We start from the raw sequence: 25313 nt of genomic DNA on the forward strand, positions 1-25313 counted from the left end.
ATCTCCTAGTAAAATCAGAAACTGAGAAAAAGCCCGTGTATCCCACCCAACAGAGCAGCCTGCTTTGCAAAAACCTTCCTCAGCCAGAATAGATGATTTTTAAGCCAGAATGCTACCAAAAAGAGATGCAACTAATGGACTCATTTTTTGGCTAATGACAAGAAAGAGGAGAAAAATAAAAGGGGATGACTCATACAAGTGATTATAAATGTTGAACCACACATCTAGAAAGTTTGAAGGGAGAGAGCATGTTCAGTTAAGGCTTTATCTTGCTATAAGGAGGAAACAGCTCACTTAAAACTGTGAGCTATTTTCTGTGGGCCATTTCCAAACTACAAAAGCAGCAGGCACCCAAATTACCTGTCTATCTTGGTCACTGAAAGCCTAAAATACAAAACAAATAGAATGAAAATGCTCTCTCCCAATTCGGTCTTTACAAAAACATGTATTACTTCACTGACATACCACAGGATGGCATGCATTTGCTGAAGGAATAAAGTAAAAGATGTAAGGTAGGAGAGAGAGAGAGAAATTAGAATTGCAATAAAAGAAGCAAACAACAACAATCAATAACCCCAGATTGCAACCAGATAAACATATTTTTATAAAAGATGGAAAAAGTTGCTGTCTTTCTTCTGATTGTTCACCACTGTTGCCATCTGCTGACAGAAGAACTGACAGAAGCAGTTACTGCTTAGGGCTGACACACAGTAACGTAAAAATGGGTCTTCAGAGTACAGGCCAGGGCATGACTTGTCTCCAGTTAACAGTATTTTAATTTAACAATTCAAACTGTTGCAATATACAGCCCATTGTACAAAAAAGAACCATAATGACCAGACATATCTGAGTATGTTTCACACTATTCTAGCTGTTTGTTAAGAGAAATAAGACACTGGAAGCTCATTGGCCAGCTTTCTAATTAGCAATTCAAATCAATAACCTCATTAAAATTAATTTAAGTATTTTACCAGTTTTCAGCCTGCAGCATATTCATCAACTTAAGCGTAGTCAAAGTAATATATAATTCTAGATAACTAAATTTATCCTTCACTTGCTCAAGAACAGCAAGTCTACAACTGTGTAAATGCCACATAGCTATTGTAACTGCAGACACATAAGGCCATATAGACAAAACACTAAGCAGGCCCATTTGACTTTCCTAAAAACAGATATATTACAGCACACAAACCATCTAGAGGTGATTCAGAAGAAAACCACTTATCTAACGATTTTCTGGAAGTTAAGCAAAATCACGTGAAGATTAGCTAAGCCTTTAATAAGTATCTGAGTATTAAAGAACAACAGTTCGTCACTTTAAAGATCTTGTGTTACAAACAAGAACAGATACTTAATGCCAAAGTAGGCACTAAGGAAGAATTCACTATGTTTTTTCTCTTGCTAACTGTATTTACGTCAAAGAGAAACAAAAACACACCTACCTGTTGTCCATCTTGATAGTTGTCTATACTTAATGTCTGTGTTGCCATCATGGTTAATAAAACATCAGTTATGGCACATCATCATAAGTATGAACAAATATTCCTAGGCAAAAAAAAGAGTTAGTTACAAAAGTGACCACTTGGAATCCAGCTCTAAAAGTTTAAAAAAGGATAAAGATCTACGCACACCTTCACCTAAAAAAAATAAGCAAGTAGTTGATGATGACAGTTACGTGCATTTTCTCAACAAACAAAACCCAAAAAACAAACTCCAAGTTGGAAAGTGCAATAGGTTTCATCACCAAACAATTAATTGTCTCAGTTTATATTTTAATGTAAGATTTTTAGTAAGAGGCTGAGGTTCTTTCACATTCACAAACGTCAAGTAAACTTTAGCATTTATTTTTCCACTACTTAACTAACTTATTCTAAGGTATTACATAAAATCTAGAAACAAGCAAAGATTCACGTTTCTGTGCTTTGAATCTGCTAACAACACATTTAGCATTATTGTAACCAACATAATAATAGTCTACAACCAATGAACCAGATGTACAAAGTGTTAAGGAATACCCTATTTACTTACGAGTAAGAATCTCGTATTCTAACGTTAGGGCCTGAAATCACTTTTAGAAACTGAACTCTTAAATTGCTTCTGACATCAGGAAACTACCATCCAAGTCATTTAAAGCTCAACAAAGAATGGAACAGTATCTAACAGCTTTTAAACAACTGGATCTCTGTGATTATATAATAGTTTCAAAAGTGATCTAGGAATTCAGAAGTCTCATTTTCATAGACATTTGATACTTTGGGAAAGATTAATTTTGATAGGATTTATAACATGAATAAATTTATGTAAGTTATTACCTCTAACCATTATCTGGAGTTTGGTCCCGAGAGGAGTTAAACATTTTTTAAAGTTAGACATCCAGTAATTAAAAATAAAAAGGCATAGCTTCACCGCCAAATGGAGCTTATCCATCAAATTACTAATTTACATTTCATTTTCTTGTCGGATTAGCAGCCATTACAACTGAAATCATGTAATTCATTAAGCTATTACCATTACATATCGTCACAGAGCTCAATTTTCCTTGACATATAGGAATCCTAATGTTTAGCTATTGTAAAAAAATTGGAAATTAAAAAAGAAGACAGAGCTCATGTCTTGAAAAAAGATTACATCCAGGTATTAATTCTCAGTTTTCTGCTCTCTTCCACTTATGTCAGTATTAAAGATCTAAGTTTTAGAATTTTTTCCAGTTTAAGATCTGAAACCAAAACTTTTTTTCATTGTAGTGTGTTAAATCACTACAAATTTTTCCAGCTATTTTTAAACCTTTCCTTCACCATTGCATACTACCATAGTATATGATCATTTTGAAGAACATGGTTTACATTTCTGGATATTTTCCCCTAAAGATTATAATAGTCTCAAGTACACGTTTCATTTATGGAACACAGGACAAATTTCAAAAGTCCCTTCTTTGTTTGCCTAACAGTTTCGGGCACAGAGAGAGACCTAACTTCTCAGGACAAAACTCAAGCCTTAGCTTGCATCAAGTTCTTTTCAAAGTGCAATTCCTAAGCGTTACTACTTTTTTGTTATTGTTGTTTTAAATAGCTTTAAAGACCAGAGAAGTTCACTGGGATGACATAAGTATGAATTCCTTTATAAACTATGTTATCGATTTTCACTCACTCAGGCTTAAACGGAGCTGTTACTCTTTGGGAGTCTTTGCCATTTTACACAAACAAAAGCATCTTGGGAACCCCAAATATGAGCAGATAGAGCAGATCTTGGTTCTGGCAATGGGCCATGTGCTTGCAGAGCTGAACAAGTTTCTATCTGTAGACAGTATGCATGTATCTTCTTAAGTAGCTTGTGGAATATTAGCTAAAAGGTATGCTACAGTTTGGGAACTCCTATGCTAAATTATGGGGTTTTTTTAAGAATACAATTTACAGAGAAAAACAGTCAAGACTGCATTTAGAGTTTTTCTAATAGCTTTAATGAAAGTATTTTCTGGTTCTAGTTTGTTGATCTATCTTCACAGATCATCAGTATCTCTTTCTTTGAAACTCCAAAAATATTACTGATTTCTCCACCAAAAAAAACCAAACAAACAACAAACAACGGGAATGAAATAAATGCACTCACTGATAGAAGTACTTCCGATTTTTATATATATATATATATATATATATATATATAGCTATGAATCATTTAAAGTTAAATCAGCATTTGCCACAATAACGAAGTGAAATATGTTTTGAAATACTTTAAGGGGATGCATTCTACAACGTTAAGCCCGTAAGCATTTGCCTTACATTTAAACATTTATATTCTTTCAAAAATGGTAGCTTACAACTGGGGCACTAGTGTCTTTCTGTATTTATAGAGTGAAAGGGCACATACAAAATGCTGCTTTTCTTCCTTCTCAAAATGTACACATCTAATTTTGACTGTGATATCCAAAGCACAGAGCAGACTATCCTCAGAATAAAAGTAGAACAGTTGAGCATATCAACAAAGAGTAAACACTATTCAGTGATTGTTTTAGAAGCTGAAGAAGTTCCTCACAAAATGCCGTTAAAAAAATTGTTTGGCTGTGGGAGAAAGGTGAATTTCTCAGTCAGAAAGGAGGAAATAAGAAGGGGTAAAACAGTCGTAGAAGAGGAAGAAAGAGTTAAGCAAGGATGTGAGATCATATTAGTGACACAAAGAACAACACGGAGAGGGAAGCAACAAAGATAACACATGTAAACTGGTGAAGACAATAGGACATGGCAAGAATTTCTGGAGAATCAAGACAAATTGGACCAACCCTTCCTTCCAAATTTCCATAAGGAATAGACATTCCACATCTGGAAATCCCTCAGGCCACACAAAGGAAGAAAGAGGTGCACAGCTTTGAGCTACATCCATAGATTACTTAATCAAGAAGGACTTTTGCCCTATTCTCTCCCTTGGGAATGGTTGGAAAGAACTCTACAGGGGTATATCCTTTATTTCCCGTAAGAGCTTCCCCTCTGACTTACAATTACTGTAGAAGATTAAACTATTAGGCAAGATAGCAACTGATGAGATTTAGTGAAGACAACTACTGCAAAGCAAGAAGAACAAATTGAGCTAATCACACACTTAAATTGAGGCAATTAACTGAGGAATTACTATGGTTCACTAAAGAGAAACATCTTCTCATTACCCAGTAGTGGTAAGAGACAAACTATGTTAAACATTAAGAAAAATAACTGAAAAGGTATTTACACATTAAGCTTTTATAACCTAATTTAGGATACAGCATCCAGTTCTAGTTAGCAGATAAACAGCCTAAGCAGATGTTCATTCTGCAAACAATGATGCTAGATGAAGCTGGTATCACTCCCAGATGTTTATCACTGCCACCCTGCCAGAGGTAATTACTTCCACAGTTCTACCACTGAGCTCACAGAACACGCGAATGATTTCTGATCCTTTTTGCATCAAGTCAGCTAGGCCAGTTCAACCCGCTCACTGTTAAAGGTGGCTATGATGGAAACCAGCTGACTCCATCTGAAGCACATTGCTGTGCACTCGCACAACTCCTGCTCTTGGCTGACCTATTAGTGTGGTAATTTCTGGCTCATGTGTGGCAATTATCAACTCGCAGCAGGGCCATCTTTAACCAGCACAGCTACACCTAATACCCTATGGCCTAAGGTATCTGAAGTGGGCCTAGGAACACAAGACTTCTGGACAACTTAGCTTTAAACATGCCAATTATCCTTTGTTAAAGAAAGCGAGAGTAGAAGGAAAACTGTGCCTTTGTGTTATATCAAAGAGTTACAAATAGCAAAAAAACCCCGAGGCTGAGAGAGTCAGACAGTCTGCTTCATGCAGAACAGAATTAACTCTCATTCTATTTATTTTGAAAACAAAGTGTGAGAAAAAAGCAAGAAAATGTCTACAGTCGTGTAAACTAGAAGCTGATGCATGAACTGCAATCAGAAACTCCATGGATATCTGTGTCAAAACAGAATTCATAAAAGCCTTGTGCTCTGCAAAATGAAAAAAATTCAAGCCTTTAATAAAAATAAAAAGGTAAAAAGTAGAGTAGCAAGGAAGCTAAATTAAGAGGGGTAATTATAATCAGAAAAGTGGAGACTTTATGCAAGTTAAGGAGTACCTAAGGGAAGAGATTAAAGGTCAGCTGAAACATGTACACAAAGTGATCACTTAACATACATCACTCCTCACTTGCTCTACTTACTCCTTCACGATTAAGAACAAAGGGACCACCCAGTAACACTAACATAAGGTGTAAGTAAGCCGCTGGACTTCAGTAATATCATTTTTAACATATACAAGCTACAACAGATGTTTGTAAGAGATATAAATAGTTATGCTTCAGGGTATAAACCAACCACTAACTGTTTTAGGGTTGGGAAGAAACTACCCAGCAGACTTGTTAACAAGTAATTGTTCCTTCTAATTTTCCCCAGTACATGTCCCTTTGAAGTCCTTCAGAGAGAAATGGATGACTGGCAGATTCAGCATGGCTATTTCTTCGTTCTTATATAATGTTAGTCCTGGTACTTGCTCTACAACACAGATCCTCATATTCACATAGAAAGTTAAAAAGAAACAAAAGTCAAAACAGCAAGCCCATTTGACACATGAAAAAAGGATCTAGAACTGGCTTCACTTTTTGTCAGAATACATGATATTTGCTTCCAGGGCACACTGCTTTCTAAAGGAGATAAAATATTGGCCATGAGAAAGCTGCTCACCCCTTTCCTTCAGTGGGCTGAAGGAGACATTATCTTGTTCCAGCAGAGTGAATCCCACTGCTGTACAACACAGGGGAGAAAAACCTAAAAACCAACAGAGAAATATTATTCAGAAGGAGACAACAACATAGATCATGCTTTCTGAGACAACATGATTAAAGAAAATATTTTGGTTTATTATGTGATTCCCTCCCCAAGTTCAAATAAAGTGATCATTTTTTTGTTTATGTTTTGCATTTTTTTTTGCATATTTAAAAATCTCTAACCACCCCCACTATTTGAACTTTCCCTCATCTTATTCCATTCTTTCTCCAATTTATTGTTGCTGACAACTGTAACAGAAGGCTACATTTGAACTGCTAACTCACTTGCTGTTTAACCTTTATATTTTACTCTCTAGCTCAGTGTCTGTCTGCTATAGACTAGACAAGACACATCCCAAAAATAAAACTATGAAATGCAAATAGGAACAACTAATTAGTGTTGTAAAAATTAAGCATGAACCAAGAAAGGTGAAAAACTATTTAATTTAAGTCTCCACCACAATAATGCTTTGATTTTACCAAGGAATGTATTCTAATGATGGCTATGATCAAATGATGCACTACATGATAAAAACTAACAGACTACAGAAAGGGGTGTGAGCCATTATTTGGATCACGTGTTCTGTGGAGACAGGTTCTGCTGCAAAATTATTCAGCAATTTTAAAAAGCTTTCCAAAAGTTACCACTTAAAATTACTTTAATTATATTTAATTTAATAGCACCTGTTTGATATAATAAAGCTACTTTTAAAGAGTAGTAATGATTGCAAAAGCAAAGTAGCAAAGATTGTGAAAATGTATTTAGAAAACACAACTGCTGAAAAGCAATAAAAAAAGTCTGCAAAACTATCTCACAGGAAGTTTCAGACACCAATGTTGCACAAAGACCATCTGAAATGATATGACAGCTAAAACACACAGCTGATATCTTGAATCAGATTATCTCCATTTCCCACATAGACAAAGCTCCTGCATTGCCAGTTTTGCCAATTACGAAAGAACTGGATTGAGAATAACTCCAGCATTTTTGAAAGTGAAATGAAGTTGGTATTTGGACTTGAGAACCAAAACGTACCCATGCATAGTGGAGAAGAAATGTTTTCTAGAGACATTCAAAGAAAAACAAAATGCTAAGAGCCACTCAATGTAGATGCCATCTCTGTTTCATGAAACCTAGTTCTAAAAGAGCAGGGAAGATAGTCTGAGGAGTTATAAGGCAGTATATGCTTCAGTCATTGGTTAGAGATTAAATACTGAGCTAGAAAGAGTCTCGGTCCCAACTGACACACCTGGTCTTGAAGCCTGAAAGGGCAGATGACACATTAAAAGTTCTCACCACTTTCTCTTAAACTTTCAAAGACCTATATTTCCAAATAACGGGCTTCTCTCATTTTTGCAAATTCTTAATTCTCTTATGAGGAGACAGTGTACTCTCTGATTCTCTTCTTTGCACACTATTTATCTTCTATAATTTTGGTGCTCATTTTCACCCACCTCAACTTACTGGGCTATTTTCAAATAGAGGACTTCTCACTATTTATAGCATTATCCGAATGCAGGCCAATGCCTGACAAATTTGGATTATCTACTCCTTGTCTCTGCTCAGACATAAAGGACTACTTCACTATTGCAAATCTGAAAAAAAAAAAAAAAACACCCTGCTCCCTTCATTCAGAAACAACTGCAGCAAAGAACCAATTGTGCCATGGCTGCCAGATGCAGTCAGCCAAAAATAATTCATGTATGAAGAAACAGTCCTTGCCTGCAAAGCCTTCAGCTGAAACTCTGGACATAGACAAGTTTCTAGACAGCATATGAGATACTGAGGGCAGGAAGAAAGAGGTACTGAAGAAATGCAGGCCCAGGTGAAATATGCTGCAGAGAAAAAGGTTTGGCTGAGAAGGAGCCAGAGGACATTGCAGTCATATTGCCTTCTTTCAAGAGACATTTGACAGCAACTAAGACTAGAGTCTACCCTAGAACATATCAGACAAGAAAACAAGAGAGATTTGAGCTTGCATGTTATCTCCTCTCATATATCTCAGTGGGGGAAAGAACAGGGAGGAGGAGATACACCTCATAAAGGATGGAGGCAACACCAGGGCACTGTGAAGCCTAAACTTGGAACTGCTATCACAAATTTGTTTTTTTCCTTTTATTCCTCTTGCAAACAAGCTTTAAAGTCATGGTATCATAATAAAGATACTTAACTATGAAACCAAAACCAAGGGCAACTTGCATATCATAGCTGAAGTTTCTACTATGGTTTTTATGATCTTGTTCATTCAAGTGTAGAACCTTTTTTTGGGTCGTTGTCTCACTTTGCGTGTCAGCTCGTAAGAAACGAAGACGTGCACACATTCACGTATACAAATACTAGGAGACATTAAGATCAAGATACATTTATATATTTACAGATTCAAGTAATAATAATGAAGCAATATGTAGAGTACATATGTCAACATGCCATTAGGGATTCATTCTGCCTTTGCTGCAGTGGTTATTTATCTCCATCAACCTGCCTACAAAGAGGCATTCAGTAAAATTAAGACAAACAAACCAATGTAAAGTTGATGCACACAAGTTTATTAAAACTGTGCTCAATGAGAACATGCTCATTCAGCACCAAGGTAGCTTCCACTTCTTCTATCTTATGTGCTTACAAAGTGTAGTAATTGTTTAGAACATTATACTTTTAGAAAGATGATGTTCCTGTTCAGGAATATAATACCAGCCTCAGGGAGTAACACGAGGCAGATACAGCTAAACAGTTATTACCCAACAGCTATGCTGTCAATTTCCCTGGGAGACAAGCCCTAAAAATCCACAAAACCCATTTTCAGCTGCAGCAGAACATTTTACTTTGTGTCACTTTTTTCCCTCTATTGTTTGTTAGTGCAATAAAGTTATTTATATATTAATCTTGATGAATATGAGATTACATTAAAAAACTGATAGCATATTATACTTTAAGAAACTGAAAATTAAAAATAAATTTAAACTTACTACTAAAGTTGAGTTTCTTGAGAAATACAGGCTACACTGCCAGCCTTCATCAACCTTTCTTTGCCTGTAGGATTTTGAACATATGTACTATGTAACACTAACTTTATTCAGTAAGACCTCTCCAAGACTGGATATACTGTTTGTTGTCCCATTAATCTTTCATAGCATCCTCTTTTCATATCATCTCATTTCAGAACTTAACAAGCCATACTAAGTATTTATATCACAAACTACGCTCCAAGCATCACCACACAATGTCACACAGCATGAGAAACAACAAACCATTCCATGAACAGATTTGCATTCCTTTATCAATTCGCTCTTTGTGTAAACTCTGCTTTTGGTATTTTAAAGGAATTCTGGAAATTCTCCTATTTGCAGGTACAAAATATGAAAATAAACATTAGAAATAAATGTGCCACTTTACGAGCTAAAATTGCATATGCAGTAACATAAAATGGATATTAACAATGCATATGACAATAGAAATTTCTCTAAGCATAGTAACAAAAGCAGAATTAAGGGCATCTGGGTCTTTTGAAGACCTTCAGCTCCTTGATCCTGCATACAGCTTTTGTGTTTACAGCAGCATATTTCTTGAGAAGCATAACAATGCTTCATGTTCATGTACTTCCCAATTTACCACAGAGCTTCTCAACAACAAGAAAGACGAGGAATCCTAGCCAATCTAGTAATAAAATAATAATGTCACCTCAGTACGCTAGGTATCCTTCCTCCACTAGGTCTTGGAATTGCAGAAGGAAGTCCTCTCCTACCTTCTGCGAAATGAAAACCTCATTCTTCTAATAAAAGATCCTCAATTTCAAGAAACTTCCTGCAGCATCTCAGTTTCTCCTACCAATTTCACACTGTTATTTGACCTTGCTTTATTAGCACTATAAAGTAATAGTAAGGAATTAAGGCGACTCAAGAGAAATTTTGGTAAAAGGAAAACAAAACCAGGGGAACAGAAACCTCCCTTCTTTAATTGCTCCAAGACTCACAAGGGATTAGGGTATGAGGGAGCAAAAAGTATTTCCCATCACTCCCTCATCCATCCCTAATATTCACATAGTAAATGGAGGTTTCTTCGGGGTTGTTTTGTTTTCTTCTGTATTCTTAACACTGCAAACTGACTTTTTACATTTTTTGCTTGTGAATCCTAGCATACCAATAATTAATCCCCACACATATTTACTTGTCACAAGACAGAGAAGTATTTTTTTCCTCTCAGTATTTACACAATGTGCTGTCACTATAACGTTTTAGACCACAAAAATCAAGAAGACAGCGCAGTATCTGCCTTGCTGCTATTGCGGTAAGAGGACTGCATTAAAAAGACCAAGGAGCCCTTACATACCAGAGGACGTGTACCAGCAATTCCACAGCTGGAACCGATTCTGGTACAACTTTGCTACTTAATGATATTTAATTACTTTTTCAAACACAATATCATTTAAAAAAAGAAAGATAACTCCACCCTGCACATTTCCCCAGCATTTCCCACATGGATAAAAAACAAGCTTGCATATGTACTAGACACAATTCCATTCTTTTGCCACTGAAGCTTTTAGAATATCCATAGAAGTGTGGAGTTAATCTCTTGCTTCTGGAGATGTGCATTTTATCATATCCTTTCAGGAAAATTAAACCAAAGCAACAGGAAATCCTGTTTTAATCATGATTTGTATCAGCACCCAATAAATTATGACTAAAATTAATCTTGTTTTGTGTTTATACTTTGCGGTTTCATAAAGAAGACACAGAAAAAACAGCAATCTCACTATGTCTTTATTGCTATTGAATTCTTTACAATGTTAACAAGCAGTTTATTTAAGCATATGTAAGTTTTCCAACATTTTTATTATAAAAACATAAAGGCTTCTAATTATTCTTTCTATGAAATAATTAATTCCTAATGCTACTGATGTACAGTTAAAGGATGAAGAAGAGTTTTATTTAACTAATAACTGCATTTAAAACGGACTTAAGATGTTGAATACCTAAGAAAATCCCCTCAACACATTTTTGGCATTTGAATACTTCATCAAGATTAAGATCTTCTGTTATCAGTTATTTCATTTTTATGTCCCTTATGGTTTCAGAAATAATGAGCTTGTCAATGAACTAAACATTAACTTGGACTAGCTGAATAAACTAACGTGACACAAATCCTGGTCCTGCAACCACCTGTCAAATCCACTGCCGGTCAGTAACTTTTGTAGAATCTTCCCTCTTTTGACTCTGTCATTTGGTGGAACGTGAACAACATCATTTTGCTACTAAGTTTAGGCCCTAAAATGAATTGCTACTTTCTTTTTTCAATTAGCTGTTGCAAGGAAGATGTGCTGTGTTCTAGACAACTGTTGGAGAAGAGCTCTTTAAGCTCCCTTACTTTTCTAGCCATGTTCTTTCTGCTTTACAGTCTAGTACTACCTCTCCCTGTTGTTCCTGCCACACAAATGTACAGCTTGTCCTCTTTCTCACCTCTTGGCCTCTCTTGTTCCCCCCACTTCTGACCATTCGTAATTTTGCGGGTACCATCCTTCTTAGGTTCCTGGGCCCACTGCATTTCAACCAAGCTTCAACCTCTGTTCCCCATCTCTCCCCCAACACCAGCCTTCATCCCTCCATGAGTACAACTGCTGCCTAAGTATTCTGGGGTTGGGAGAGAAGCACAAATAAAGACAGACTATTTAGGACTAAGCTTACCCATCACCTACTACTGTGGGGATACATTATGTTGAACTACTTGGTCCAGATGATGACTACACAGTCAGATGACATGCAAGGACCAATAGACAGGAAGACACTCATGTTACATAGAATATTCAGATACTTAGTCAATAAATATTTGCCAACTAACATGCATGAACCAGTTTTTCAAGAGCTTAAAATTCGTTGAAGTTTCTCAAGGAACAGCCATATGCTCTGTATGAATGTTTACACTCTCTTCCCCTTTCTCCTCCGCAGTGCTGAATTCCAGAACTCAAGTGTTGATAGGCTCTTAAACCAAACAACCATTTCCCCTCTGCTTTAAATTAACATATTTACTTTCTCTTAAAGTAATTTTCAAAATGCTGAGATATTTTAGCTTAAAGTTTCCAGAATAACTCTGCTCAAACATACTCATCACATCAATTTTCAGTATGACTAAGAAAGAAGCTATTGAAAACAACATCTCAAAATACAAAAGAAGAATAATCAGGTAACCTTACTCGTGGCATGGCTATTATCACAGCCTATAACATACAAAAATGGGCTAGAAAACATATAAATTAAGTGATCATAGGCTTACCTAGAAGTTCAAGTCCTTTAGTTATAAACCATACAACACAACACGCATATTTTCATTCTCCTATTCTCTAGGCATGTTACACATGTGTAATGCTCCAAATTCTGGTTTATAATTGCCTCTGTTTCCTTTTAATATGAAAGACTTGAACTTCATTTTTCAGTAATAAGTATTATAATATCCTTTTCCCTTTGTTTTGTTCACTATGTAATCTGAAAAAAGCAGGATGTGAAGTACAGACATATTTCCTAGCTTCCTCTGTCCTCAAGAGAAAAAAACAGGCAATTCCAAAATGTCACACATAAAATATAAACTGGAATTTGGTGGTCTAAAAAAATGGATCACTCTTTCAGTACACCAGCAGTAAGCCATCATATTCTACTCTTTCATTTGAATTTACTGTCAGCTGCAGCAGATGACAGTTACAGACCCATGGTAGGGCAGGCTAAGACACAATACATGATCATCACAGTCAGTTAGTACCCATTTTCAAAAATCACCTTTTGACTGTCTATGTACTTAAATGGCCTGCTTAAGGGAAAATAGCTCTTTCATACACACATGTAGAAAAAAAAATGACCGGAGTAGTTAGAATGTCCTGAGTTGGAAGGGACCCACAAGAATCATCGAGTCCAACTCCTGTCCCTGCACAGGACAACCCCACAGTTCACACCGCGTGTCTGAGGGTGTTGTCCAGTCTCTTCTTGAACATTGTCAGGCTTGGGGCCGTGACACCTCCCTGGGGAGCCTGTTCCAGTGCTCCACCACCCTCTGGGGGAAGAACCTTTTCCTCATGTCCAACCTAAACCTCCCCTGGCACATCTTCCTGACATTCCCTCAGTTCTGTCATTGGTCACTAAAGAGAAGAGATCAGTGCCTGCCTCTCCTCCTCCCCTTGTGAGGAAGCTCTAGCCACCATGAGGTCTCCTCTTAGTTGCTATATTAAAAACAAACAGGCATGTCCATATGAATGAAAAGCAAGCATATGATGACAAGCAGACCCAAAGTTTATTTCCACTTCTAACACCGACTTCCTTCTTGTCCTTCAGTAACATACATTACTTGTTATCTCCATGCTGCTGGCAGAGTAACCAAGTTAGTGCCTTTTGCCAGCTTCATAAAAACATGCCAGTGCGCCATTTACACCAAAGATTGGTATTTTCTGATTCGTGGTGTCATTTATTTTCTACCCCACTCCTAGTTCCATCTGATGATATCCATGTTCTACAGTTATGACATGAAACAATCTTATTGAACAAAGTGAAGAACCTGCTAACATTTACCTTGGGGAGAGTTACCCAAGTATTTTACCCAGACCATTGTAACATCTGGCAGCAAGTAAGCAATGGGAAAAACTGTATTAGCAGCATTTTTCCTTGCTCTTGGAATCCTCTTGCTTAGAAGAGCAATAAGTTTACATTTTGTACAGTATTGAGCTGTGGTAAAATACTCCCCTGCCCGAGACTTATTATTTATAAGCCTACAGACTTTTTAACAAGTGAGACTGGAGCAACCCGCTGCTGCAATAGAAAAGTAACATTTGCAGAATTTTAAATTTCACAGACACACAAAATAAGTTAGTCTTACTTAGAGCAAAATAAAAATATTAATCTGCTTTATTGCAAGCTCTCCCAAGTGGGTTAGTTCTGCGGAGGTAACATTTGGCTCCCAGACCACTACATAATACTCTGAAATACTATTTAGACTACATCTTGCTTCATTCGGGACATTAACAGAACCATCAGAACAAACAAACCACTATCACAGTAGTGGTCCTGAGGATGGTTCACCCTTGGCCATTAGTACAGGGCTTAATACCAGCAGAAGAGTTACTCTTTTCCAGGAAACTGAATTGCTCCTAAACAACTCTAAACTTGCTGTGGTAGCAATCAGAATTATTATCATTGTCTTACAGCACTGCATTCGCAGTACAGGGAACATATGAGAAAAACACAGCTGAAAACAAAATTCTGAAAAATAAAAGTACAGCTTCTAGAAGACGTACCCATTTTATAAGACTGAAGTGTTTCGAATAAACATGTATATTTAATCTATTCTAAACTCCTTTCAGTTGTACTAATGGAAGACATGATCCAGCAATTTGTGTTTGCAACTCAGAAGGCAAATCATATCTTGGGCTTCATCAAAAGGAGGGTGGCCAGCAGGTCGAGGGAGGTGATTCTGCCCCTCTGCTCTGCTCTGGTGAGACCCCGCCTGGAGCCCTGCCTCCAGCTCTGGAGCACCAGGTACAGGGAAAACATGGACCTGTTGCAGAGGGGCCAGAGGAGGCCACAAAAATGATCAGAGGGCTGGAACAGCTCTGCTGTGAGGACAGGCTGAGTGGCAGCTGTTCAGCCTGGAGAAGAGAAGGATCCAGGAAGACCTTATTGTGGCCTTTCAGTACTCAAAAGGGGACTATGAGAGAGATGGGGACAGACTTTTTAGCAGGGCCTGTTGCAATAGGACAAAGGATGATGATTTTAAACTAAAGGAGGGGAGATTCAGGCTAGACATGAGGAAGAAATTTTTTATTAATATAATCAGGGTAGTGAGACACTGGCCCAGGTTGCCCAGAGAGGTGGTAGATGCCCCATCCCTAGAGACATTCCAGGCCAGGCTGGACGGGGCTCCGAGCAACCTGATCTAGTTGAAGATGTCCCTGCTCATGGCAGGGGGGTTGGACTAGATGACCTTTGAAGGTCCCTTCCAACCCAAACTGTTCTATGATTCTATGAAGACTGCAAGGACTTAGTTTTAAACTTTATTTTTAATCTTCAAAAGATAATCCCAATTTTTAAAACTGTATCTAGATCGAGTACAAGTCAAGGCTGTAAATTACTTAACATTAGATTAACTTTTTATATGACAAAGTGAAATTTCCAAATACAAAATAAAAGCCTATCTTTGCCCTGCAAATAAAGTAAATGACACTATGCCTTTCACCACTGAGCTGAAACTTATGTTAAGAAAACACAGTGGAACCTACACTGAAGTTTTCTTGTGGATACTTTAATAAGAAGATTACAAGAAAATATGTAAAGCAGTAACAGTCAACGGGGAAAATACGCAATACACTTAATAAACTAAAAATAGAACATACATTAAAAAAATAGCAGAATTACTTATTTTGGACAGACTAAAAGCAATGACATACCAAGAAGTATAAAACTGTTTCTTCAAAGTGAACACATGTGAAATGTTTTGGGATTTTTCCTGATGAGTTTTTGCAGACTTTAATGTCATGATTATATATGGCTACACATAGACTCAAAAAAGGATAATTCTGCAATTTTATTTAACAGAACCATTTAGAAAATGCACCCAAAATGCATTTGCTGTTGCTTGATATTCTAGCAGTGACTAACTCTGGAAATACATAGATGGATTTCTGCTACAATCAAAACTATTTGTTTCCCGGTTCAGCGTAATCCATTAAATTTGTACATGCAGCTAACAGGGACTAACCAGGACTCAAGACTTTAGCACTTACCCAGCTGCAGAACCTATATTACTTTAACTATACATACATAACTAAAGGGATATAATCCCATAGCATGAGCAGACCGTAAACAGTTTATAAGCCACAAAGGAAAGGGAACAACCTGTAAGCCTATTCACAGTATGGAGAACAGTGAGGTGCATACATTTATTAAGCTGTAATTGTTACAATTCCCCTAGTCAAACAATCTACACTGGTGAAACTCTCCAGTGCACGCTCCAGAATAAAATCAGGAGTAGTATTATGAAGTAACTGTATGTGCATGTTTTGTAAAGACTAAGAATTTTTTAGCTTTTTAAAAAAGCAATTACATGAGACATTTAGCATACACTGAAAATTCTCTACACCCTCCTGCTAGCCTCCATAGGATGCTCGCTCAAGTATTTTCCAACATCCACAGACAAGAACACATTGCTCGTGCTCCCTAATTCTGTGATCTGTTTATATAGAATGCGCACATCATATTCCAGATAGGGACAAGGACAAAACAGAATCTTGTTTGGACAGCTCTTCATCGCATGTGATTAAAAATAAAATAAAATTCACTGCATGGCATTAAAAAAAAAAAACAAAATAAAACGCTTATAAGCGTATTGTACTAGACCTAGAGTCTCCTCTCCCTCCAAAAACCATACTAATCTTTTACTTAGACAAAACTGAAAAAAAGGGCTCACAAACTGCAGCAGCAGATTAAAAAAAAATTAGTACTGAGACCATGCCTCTAAAATTATACGTTCCCATTTAGGACAACACACAATATTTAAGATTTTTGTTTTAAAGCGCAATAATCTATAGAGGGAAGTATCACATAGATGTGTTAACTACTTATATTTGCAACTGATGAACTCTGGGCCATACAGCTGGTGTTGTGGGAATGAGGGAAAGCTAACGACTACTCCACGGAGACTCGGGACATGTGGCTAATTGAGGCAATATTTCAGGATAAAACCAGCACTTGATTTATTATTGTTTACACACATCATAAGCAGGGCCTCTGGGCAACGTCAAGTTTCAAGCTCCTAATTGCGGCTGTGTAAACACTCAGGAAGCCTCCGTCTAGGTGTCAAGAAGCCTCCACTCGTAACCGAGCCAAGAGACAATGAGGTCACACCAAAAAAAAAAAAAGAGGAAGAAACCATCTCACGCCAGAACCGCGCACACTGCCCCAAGTGCCAGCCGCGAACAGAATCTGCTTTCTATGAATAAGAAGGGAAGCGGCGGGGGGGAGAAAAGCACAGCCGAAGACGCGCCAGCCCCCGCTCTCCCGGGGCCGGGTTCTACCGAGACCGCATTGCCACCGGAGCCGCCACCAAGGCCAGGGGGACACCACCCCACCCCCGCCGGCACCCCACGGCGCCGGCACGGGGGCTACGCGCGCCTGCAGCGGCCAACCGCCGCGGGCGGCCCCCTTGGCCGCCCCCCTCCTCGGGCCGCACCCGGCCGGGCAGGGGCAGGTGCGGAGCGGAGGCAGCTGCCGTGGTGGTTTGATCCCCGCCATAGGCGAGGGCTCCCCAAGCTGGGTTGGACCGGGTCGCCGAGGCCTCGCCTGTCACGGCAGAGAGGGGAGGCGGGTGCGAGGACCCCGGAAAGCCCCTGCCCACCCCCCCTCCCCTAAGGAACGGCTGCCAACACGGCGCTGGCCCTTTAAGTATTGCGTCGCCTCCCCCCTACCACCTCCCGCCGCCCTTCTCCCCCCTCCCCCCGGCCCCGCGTCCCCTCCGCGCGGCGCCGAGCAAGCGGCCCGCGCTCCCTCTCGCCCGGTCTCCCCTCCCCGCGCGCGCGCGGCGCCTGCGCGCCCCCGCTGGCGCGCGCCCACAAGAGACAACGGTTACACGGCGACCGTTCCAGAATTTTCCTCGCTCCCCCCCTCCTCCCCCCGCTCCCCTCCCCGCGCCTGCCCGCCACCGCCCCTAACCCCCCTCTGGGCCAGTTGCGGAGTGCGGGTGCCCCCTTCCCGCTGTGCCGCGTTGCCGGGCTCGCCCCCCCAATTCCCTTCCCCAACCACCCCCCCTGGTCTGGTGGTGCGCCTGGGCCCGGCCGGCGGCGGCGGCGGCGGGCGCGCCGTGATGGATGGCTGGCTGGCTGGCTGGGAGCGGGTTTGAGTGACAGCGCTTACCTGGGTGCCAATCTTCGTCACACTGACAAGCGGCTGCAGCAATCGGGACCCGCACCGCCGCGACACGCGTCACCGCGCACACACGCACCCGGCCAATCGCCGGCCGCGCCGCCCGAGACGACACCACGCCGCGCATCACGCCTCATCAATATTCACTGCAGGGGGCGGGGCACGGGCCAGGGCAGGGAGGTGGCGGGCGGTCGCCCCGCCCCGCCGCTGTGGCGGCGGGGCGGGGCGACCGCCCGCCACCTCCCTGCCCCGTCACCTCCCCGCTTGCGCTCATGAATATGGATGAAGGGGGCGGAGAAGTCCGGGAGGGCCCGGCCACGCCCCTCCCGCGGGTCGGAGGGGAGGGGGGAGGTGAAACCACCTCCTCGGGGGGAGGAGGAGGAGGGAGATACCAAGTGGCTTCGCCACGAGGGGAGAGGGCGGCAGCCATGAGGTGGGGGCAACCAGTCCTGGCCCACTGCTCTCCCTGGGGCCGCCACAGTTGCCACTGTTAAACATGCCCCATTTCCCTTAAAATGTTCTTAATTAAGGAGCAGGAGAATGGGGGGAAATGTGTTTTCTCACAGATGTGCGTCTTGCGGCTTATCAGTTTTGCTGTTGGGATATTTTCGTATTTTCTGCCTTGCAGGTTCTCTGGATTGGAATGTACACCTTTCAGTCGGGTCAGTCGGGTCACCTGTCATCTCCATATTGCTCCTCATCCTTAAGACATCTGAAAGATCACCCTAGCAACCTCTGCTTCTCTCTTTGAGGGCAAAGGTGGGGAAAGCTGCTACATGCAGAGCAAATCTCAGCTCAGGAAGCTCAGCTCAAAACTAAAGCAGGCTTAGTTTCAGGTTTTGCAGTCTCTCTCCAGAACAGCAGCTGAGAATCTACTTGATTATCCTGTACCCCGTTAAACTGAGAATGCTCTAAATTTTTTTCAAGGTCCATGCCGCTCTTCCTGTTGATTTCACAGTAGCAAGCCGCCTAGTTTGTTTTATATAACACTCTTGTGGGCCAAGCCACTTGAAGAAGATCTGGCTAGTAGTCTGGCAATAACAACTGCTACTTAAATGTTCCTGGAAGCCAGATATGCTTTCAGTCCTCCCCTTATAACTGCTGTGTCAAGACCCTGCTCAGCCAACACAGTTGCTCTTGGTCTTCAGGAATCTGGTCACCCTGTGCACACTTGCCACTGTTTGTCCGCTAACAAAACCATCATTTCATCTTCTCGCTAGACCTCCTGGAGCCTTTTTTGAGCCATTTTCCCCTGTACAGTCAGAACTATGTGGATGACGGGCTTGTGAACAGAGAAAGAACTTGTACACCTAGCAGAGAGAGGGGGAAAGAAAAGGAATTGTGCTAATCCAGAGTGCTCCAATGTGTGAATCAAGTCTCAAAGTTAACGTGAATGACTTATATAAACAAGATTTTTTAATAATGCAAGTCTTAGTTCATCTTACAAAAGCCTCTTCTCTATTCTTGCTTTTGCACTGTGTAACAACAGCTCTAATAGAGTTCCTGTGGCCAGGCTGGGTTTTTCTACCACAAGTTTCATCTCTCATTATTCCTGACACATTCATTAGTGACACATTCCCTAAACAGTGCTTAAAATTAACTGGTTTCCATGCCCAGACCTGCCTCTTCTTCAAATTTTATTCTCCTTGCAAACCCTTTGTTCTCCTTCTGACTTGCCTGCACTTCTTTGGATAGGAGTTCACTGATTTCTTCTGAGAAAGTACAGATTAAATTCAGACTAATTTGGTTTCCATTTAATCTCTTCTCCCAGTGATCTTCAAAACCTTTCTAGACTTCTTGCCCAATGTGTTTATCAACTTGAATTTTCCTTTCTCCTCCTCCCTTCTCCTCCTTCCCCTTCCCTCCTGCCACTGTCTCTTCCCCGGCTTCCCCCTCACACATGATGGATGTAGGAATTTCTCAACTGCTCTGTTCCCCTCACCCCAGTAATTACATCTCTTGGTCTCCTTTGTAATAAAGGTTACTCCATCCTTTACCCTCCTACACCTCCTGTGCTTCTCATGATATCAATAAATATTCTGACTCGTGTGATCTTAAAGCCTGTGACTCCCCAAGCACCAGAATTAAGAAAGCCTGGTTCCTCATGGTTTGTTAACTTTAGGGTCTAAGGTGCAAACTTTAACTGAAATCTCTTCCAAAGTTGTGGTGTACACAAGGTCTCTCTTTAGTCAGTGGACGCTGTTGCATAAAAGATCCTGCTGCAGACTTTCCATCACTCAGGGAGTACATGATACATCTTCCCTGCTCCACAACTTAGTTTCATGAAAGTTACAGCTTCAGTCCTCTCTGGTGTAAGTTGCCAGGCTCAAATGTTATTAAATAACATGGGTACATGCCCAAATATACCTGTACCTACATAACATGAACATATAAACCTGGTTCCCCTAAGAAAGTAAACTAAAAATCACCCTTGATCTAACTTGTGCCTTCCAGCTGCCCATCTCTAAAGTCACTGAGTGCACTGTTCCCAAGTCCTTTCAAGAGGTCTCTGCTTTTCATTTTATCTTCATTTCTCTGATACAGCCTTTGTAGGCTTGAAAGCTAAGCTTAATTTTTAAAATATCACAACTGAAATGACTGCTGGAGATGAAGATTTATGAAAAGCACTAAAAATTACAATTCTTTTGAAAGAAGCCTGCAACATTTGGAAAATAGAGAGAGCTGGGAGTAGAAGAGCGGCAGGGGAAAAGAATGAAGCATTATAACTAAGCTGAGTGATACAAAGGCAAAGAAAAAAAAGGGAGGAGGGGGAAGGATAGGTACTCTTTTCTTTCTTTGTTTCTAATTGTCCAAAAAAACTGTGTTGTCCCTCATCAGTTCTGCAAAAGGACAAGAGCCCTATACACAGGGCATAGGACAGAAGACAGCAATCATGAGGAAATCCTCCATAAGGATTATTACACAACTGATGTAGTTTTATGCTACATACTTCCGTCGGTATGGGTGTACTCACTTAAAGCAATGGTGACACAGCTGCTTTTTTTTCTAAAAAAGCAAAAGTGGCAGGGTAAATGAAATGCTGTTTTAATATTTTGTAATCCCAAGTTACAAGTATGTAAAAATGAGGTTCTGTAATATTTAGGCTGGTAACTGCATAGAACAGAATACACAGTTTCTCAAACTTCTCTTACTTTTTTCACATTGTGCATATTTAATATGCTCATTAAGTACAGCTCGTTGCTTAAAGCCTGCACAGATATGTTTGTAGGGTCAGGACCTTACTCGGTTACTCAGAACAGTCCCGGATATACAAGAACATTCCTCACAGTTGGAGCAAATATTTGCAAATACTAAGCTATGAAGATCCTGTCGTACCAAATGAGAAAAGCACTTTCCCAAACCTATTATCCAAAACACGCTTTCAGTTGCAATTTAATTATAATAGGATTGCATAAATGTACTAGAGGGCAAAACGGCATCCTACATACAGTTGCTAGACAAAGTAGGTTTACTTTGACATGGTTTAGTAATTTCCAAGTTCTAAATATTACAAGTGTGTGCATAATATAACGTTCATATGCATCTAACCTCTCCAGGGAAAGGAGACTTCTCATGTCATTGCTCTTGATGTGTATTCAGCAACTCTTTCATAATTAAGCTTTCAAAGGAAACATTTACAGAGAGGTGAAGGGATGGGCTTCCATGCAGGTGGCAATAATCTGTACTCATAAATTATTGCATAAAGGCTGAAATTGTAGCGATAAGACAGGAATAAGCTAAACAGAGCAGGGTTTCCCCCAGATTCCCATAAAAATCAGGTGAGTCTTTAAGTCCTGATCTCTTAACAACAGGAGGCCTCTGCAGCAAACCAGTTTCTTTCATCGCTCCAAGGGAAAAAAAGTATGTAATAAGACGCGTCAATGACTTAGATGTCCCCTGGCTGTTTGGAGAGCATTCCAAAATGCAGCCTCTGTGCGCCTTGTTTGCAGGCACAGCACATTCGCATCTGCAGCCACAACTTTATGTGGTATAAGAGGAGCCTGGGAAAAATGTGTGACTTATTTTATAGTGGATATGGCTTTTAAGATTTTAAAGCTGAAATTAATGAGTTAACTCAGTCTAAATAAATGTCAAGCTTTGCTTGAACTAGATTGTGGAGATCTGTGTAACTCAGCTGGGAACGCTCCCCCTGGAGAAATTAAGGGCTCATGTCCCACAGCAGGACTTGGGCTCAGACCAAGAGCTGGCACTGCAGTGCAGTACTACTGCAAGGAGTTGCTGTGGGAGGATCAAGATGCCATCCTTCTGATGAGCTATTATTGTCCTATGTTTTTCCAGCCGCCCTGTTCAGTAGAAAAAACAATGTACTTAAAGACTCCTTCAAAAAAGGAAAAAAATTATAAATATCTTATTCAATGTTTCTCGCCTTGTTAAATCAAATTTTAATTTCCAGAGCTGTACATTAGCTGAATCACTGGCTGCATACTACTCACTCCATCTGTATACATGGTTGAGTCACTGCATTACCAATATCTTAACACGTGATTTGGAAAGAATTTTAGGCAATCTGGAGGATAGAATCCCAAAGCTCTATAAGATAACGTTCCTTTCTGTATGTTCTGCAGTACCACACTCTACATTGCTCGCTTTCTGCTATTAGAGATGTTAATTTGAACAAACTGCTATTTTAGGGAAAAGAGCTTATCGTAAAAGTACAGCTGAGACTGAGCTGTGATGTAAAAATCCACTGTGTCACCTTCCCACGTGCGATGCCTTGCCCTGGGAACTGCAAGAGGAGTTCCACGGTGATGGAACAAACATCTTTCACAATCCAACTTATCTTTTTTCCACTTGAGATACTATAAACAGATTACCTTCTGAGGGCAAACTGGCTGCTTTCAATGATGCCAAAAGTTGAGAGTATCTTGTTGTTTGACTGCAAAATTTCTTCAAAAAACATTTTCATTTACCTCATTGTGGAAGGAAGGGGGCAAAAAACAGGGCAGAGGGACAGAAAACCATAGTCTGAAGGACAGAGGTGGAATTGCTGATACACATCTTGATTTTTATTTTATGAAAAACATAAAAAGAGAATATTTTGTGTGAATCCCACCATGGAGGACTATGAATGCATTCACATTCCATGAGCTGAGAAGCAGAAAGTGAAACCAACCGAAATAAAAGAAAACCAGTGAGACTAGTTTTACCTTCCAGACCAGGGGCTAGATCCAACTCTCACAGAAGTCAGTGGAACAATTCCCACTGGCTTCAGCGGGATTTGGATTCGGTGAAGTGAAATGCAGAAAAAATAACCAGGAGGCATTAATGAGAGGTTCTCAAACACTGGTCTACAGAGCACTTTCTTCAGTCCACAGAGACCTGTCTTTCCTCTCCATTACTCATTTACTTCCAGCTGCTTTTATGGGTTTATGGAGCCTAGAAGACCAGGAGGTGTTGGTAACAGGGAATGAGAGTGGCCAGCTAGCCAGCCTGCTCCCAACACTGTTTTGCAAATGGAAGAGGAAAGAATTCCATTGCTGAGCAAGTAGAGAAAAAATAAAGAAGGGAGTATCTGAAGCAGTAGAAGGCCATTAAGCTGAGAGGATTAGGTGGCCTTCAGTGAGGATTAGGTGCTTTGCTGCCTAATGCAACTGTCTAGCCAGGCACCTGAGCTCCTTGCACAAAGCAAAAGAAAAGCTGAGCTCCACACAAACATCTGCACTGAGCTAAAAGCAAATAGGAAAAGCCCAGGGCAGAAGCATTCCACAAACATTCCCCTTCTTGTCTCCGCCAAGTCAGGATTTGTGGAAACTACCATCCACACTTACCCCTGGGCTGAAAGCAGACAAGCCCATCTCTGATGGTCCACACTGCCGTGCTTAGACCATATCCTCCAGGCACACATCCACCCTCTCACTCCAGATGTGACACATTCCTACCACCACACCTAGCTGAAGCCATTCCCCTCTGGAGCAGTCAGGCGTCTGGTCCAGGCTTGGGATCAGCTGATGGCTGATGCTTGGGGCAGCATTCCCATTACTGCTTTCAGGCTCTTCCTCAACATGGAGAGCTCGTGTCATCTGAGTACAAGGCTAACACGTGCACACATGACAGCCTGGATGGACACAGCTGGCACCTGGTCCTTAAATGCAGGGCAGTCTCTTCTTCCACATGTACCTATGGGTCAAACTGCCTTGAGTCCAACAATGGCCAGTAGCAAGAGCTTAGTGAAAGAGTGTAAGAAACATGAAAGCAACTTGGGTCAGCCTTCCTTTGGTGTATCTTGGGAGCTCCTGGGGCTGATAGTTTAGAGGAGATACAGGAAACATTCTGGCTATTTTTTTCCTAAGATTTATTGATGAGAAAACATTGTAGGAAAGAAAGGAAATGTCAACAGCTTGCAGAGCAATAAGGTACAGAGATCCCTATACTGGCTCTGCATGAAATAGCTTCGGATCTGGAAGCAGTAGAAGTAATATCAACCTCATGCTGTGCCCCAGTTAGCTGGTGGGCTGAGAAGAAAGGCAAATTAGCCTGAGACTGAATGCTATGCTAACAAGGCAATACTGCTTCTGGGATCCAAGCTTGTATCCCTGCCAAGGTCTGCTCCCTCCTCCGAGAAAGACTGGCCCATTCAGGCCTGGGTTGGGGATCTGCAGCACAGAGATGCATTGTGCCACACTGGCACACTCTGAGAGGCACGCTCCCAAAGCTCTGCAGTGCCTGAGGATACAGACCCACCTCCCCCGTGGACCATCTAACCTGGAAGCTGCCGGGCAGTGACTTTCCAGCTCTTTTTGGTTTGCACCATCCTGTTTATTTCACAGAGTAGGTGCAGATTTCTAGGGAGACACTTAAGCCTCCTCCCATAGAAAGGATTCATGAAATCCCACAGATCTCCAGATCACATGCCTCATACTATTGCTATAGGGCCTCCTGGGACAGGAACTGCACCCATCCATTACTGAAGTTCTTCCTTATCACATACAGTATATATTGACCAGCACAGACAATGATGGAACAATGCTCTGTAGGATTATTTAAGCACATCTAATCCAGAACCAGACCAGAAATAAAATCTGCCCTATATCATACCCTGATTGCTCTCGCACCCCATGTCCAAGCCAAGTCACATCCTGCATCCATTGGAAAGCTCCATACTTCA

At 40.7% G+C, this 25313-nt stretch overlaps 1 protein-coding gene across 3 annotated transcripts in view; it reads right to left on the bottom strand.

Moving 5' to 3' along the window:
• Positions 1-18295, bottom strand: part of PKNOX1 (PBX/knotted 1 homeobox 1) — a 41002-nt gene extending 22707 nt beyond the window's left edge. For 2 of the 3 annotated variants that reach the window (XM_080363548.1, XM_080363546.1), the window contains exons 1-3: positions 18179-18295; positions 6219-6302; positions 1443-1545 (exon numbers count right to left, since the gene is read on the bottom strand). In XM_080363548.1, coding sequence (XP_080219674.1) covers positions 1443-1493 — 51 coding nt within the window. In that variant the 5' untranslated portion in view covers positions 1494-1545; positions 6219-6302; positions 18179-18295. The remainder of the gene's footprint in view (positions 1-1442; positions 1546-6218; positions 6303-18178) is intronic. The other variant, XM_080363547.1, reaches the window with a different exon arrangement.
• Between the last annotated feature and the right edge of the window lie 7018 nt (positions 18296-25313).

Source organism: Nesoenas mayeri, assembly GCF_963082525.1.
Source record: "Nesoenas mayeri genome assembly, chromosome: 1".
In the NCBI taxonomy this organism is placed as follows: Eukaryota; Metazoa; Chordata; class Aves; order Columbiformes; family Columbidae; genus Nesoenas; species Nesoenas mayeri.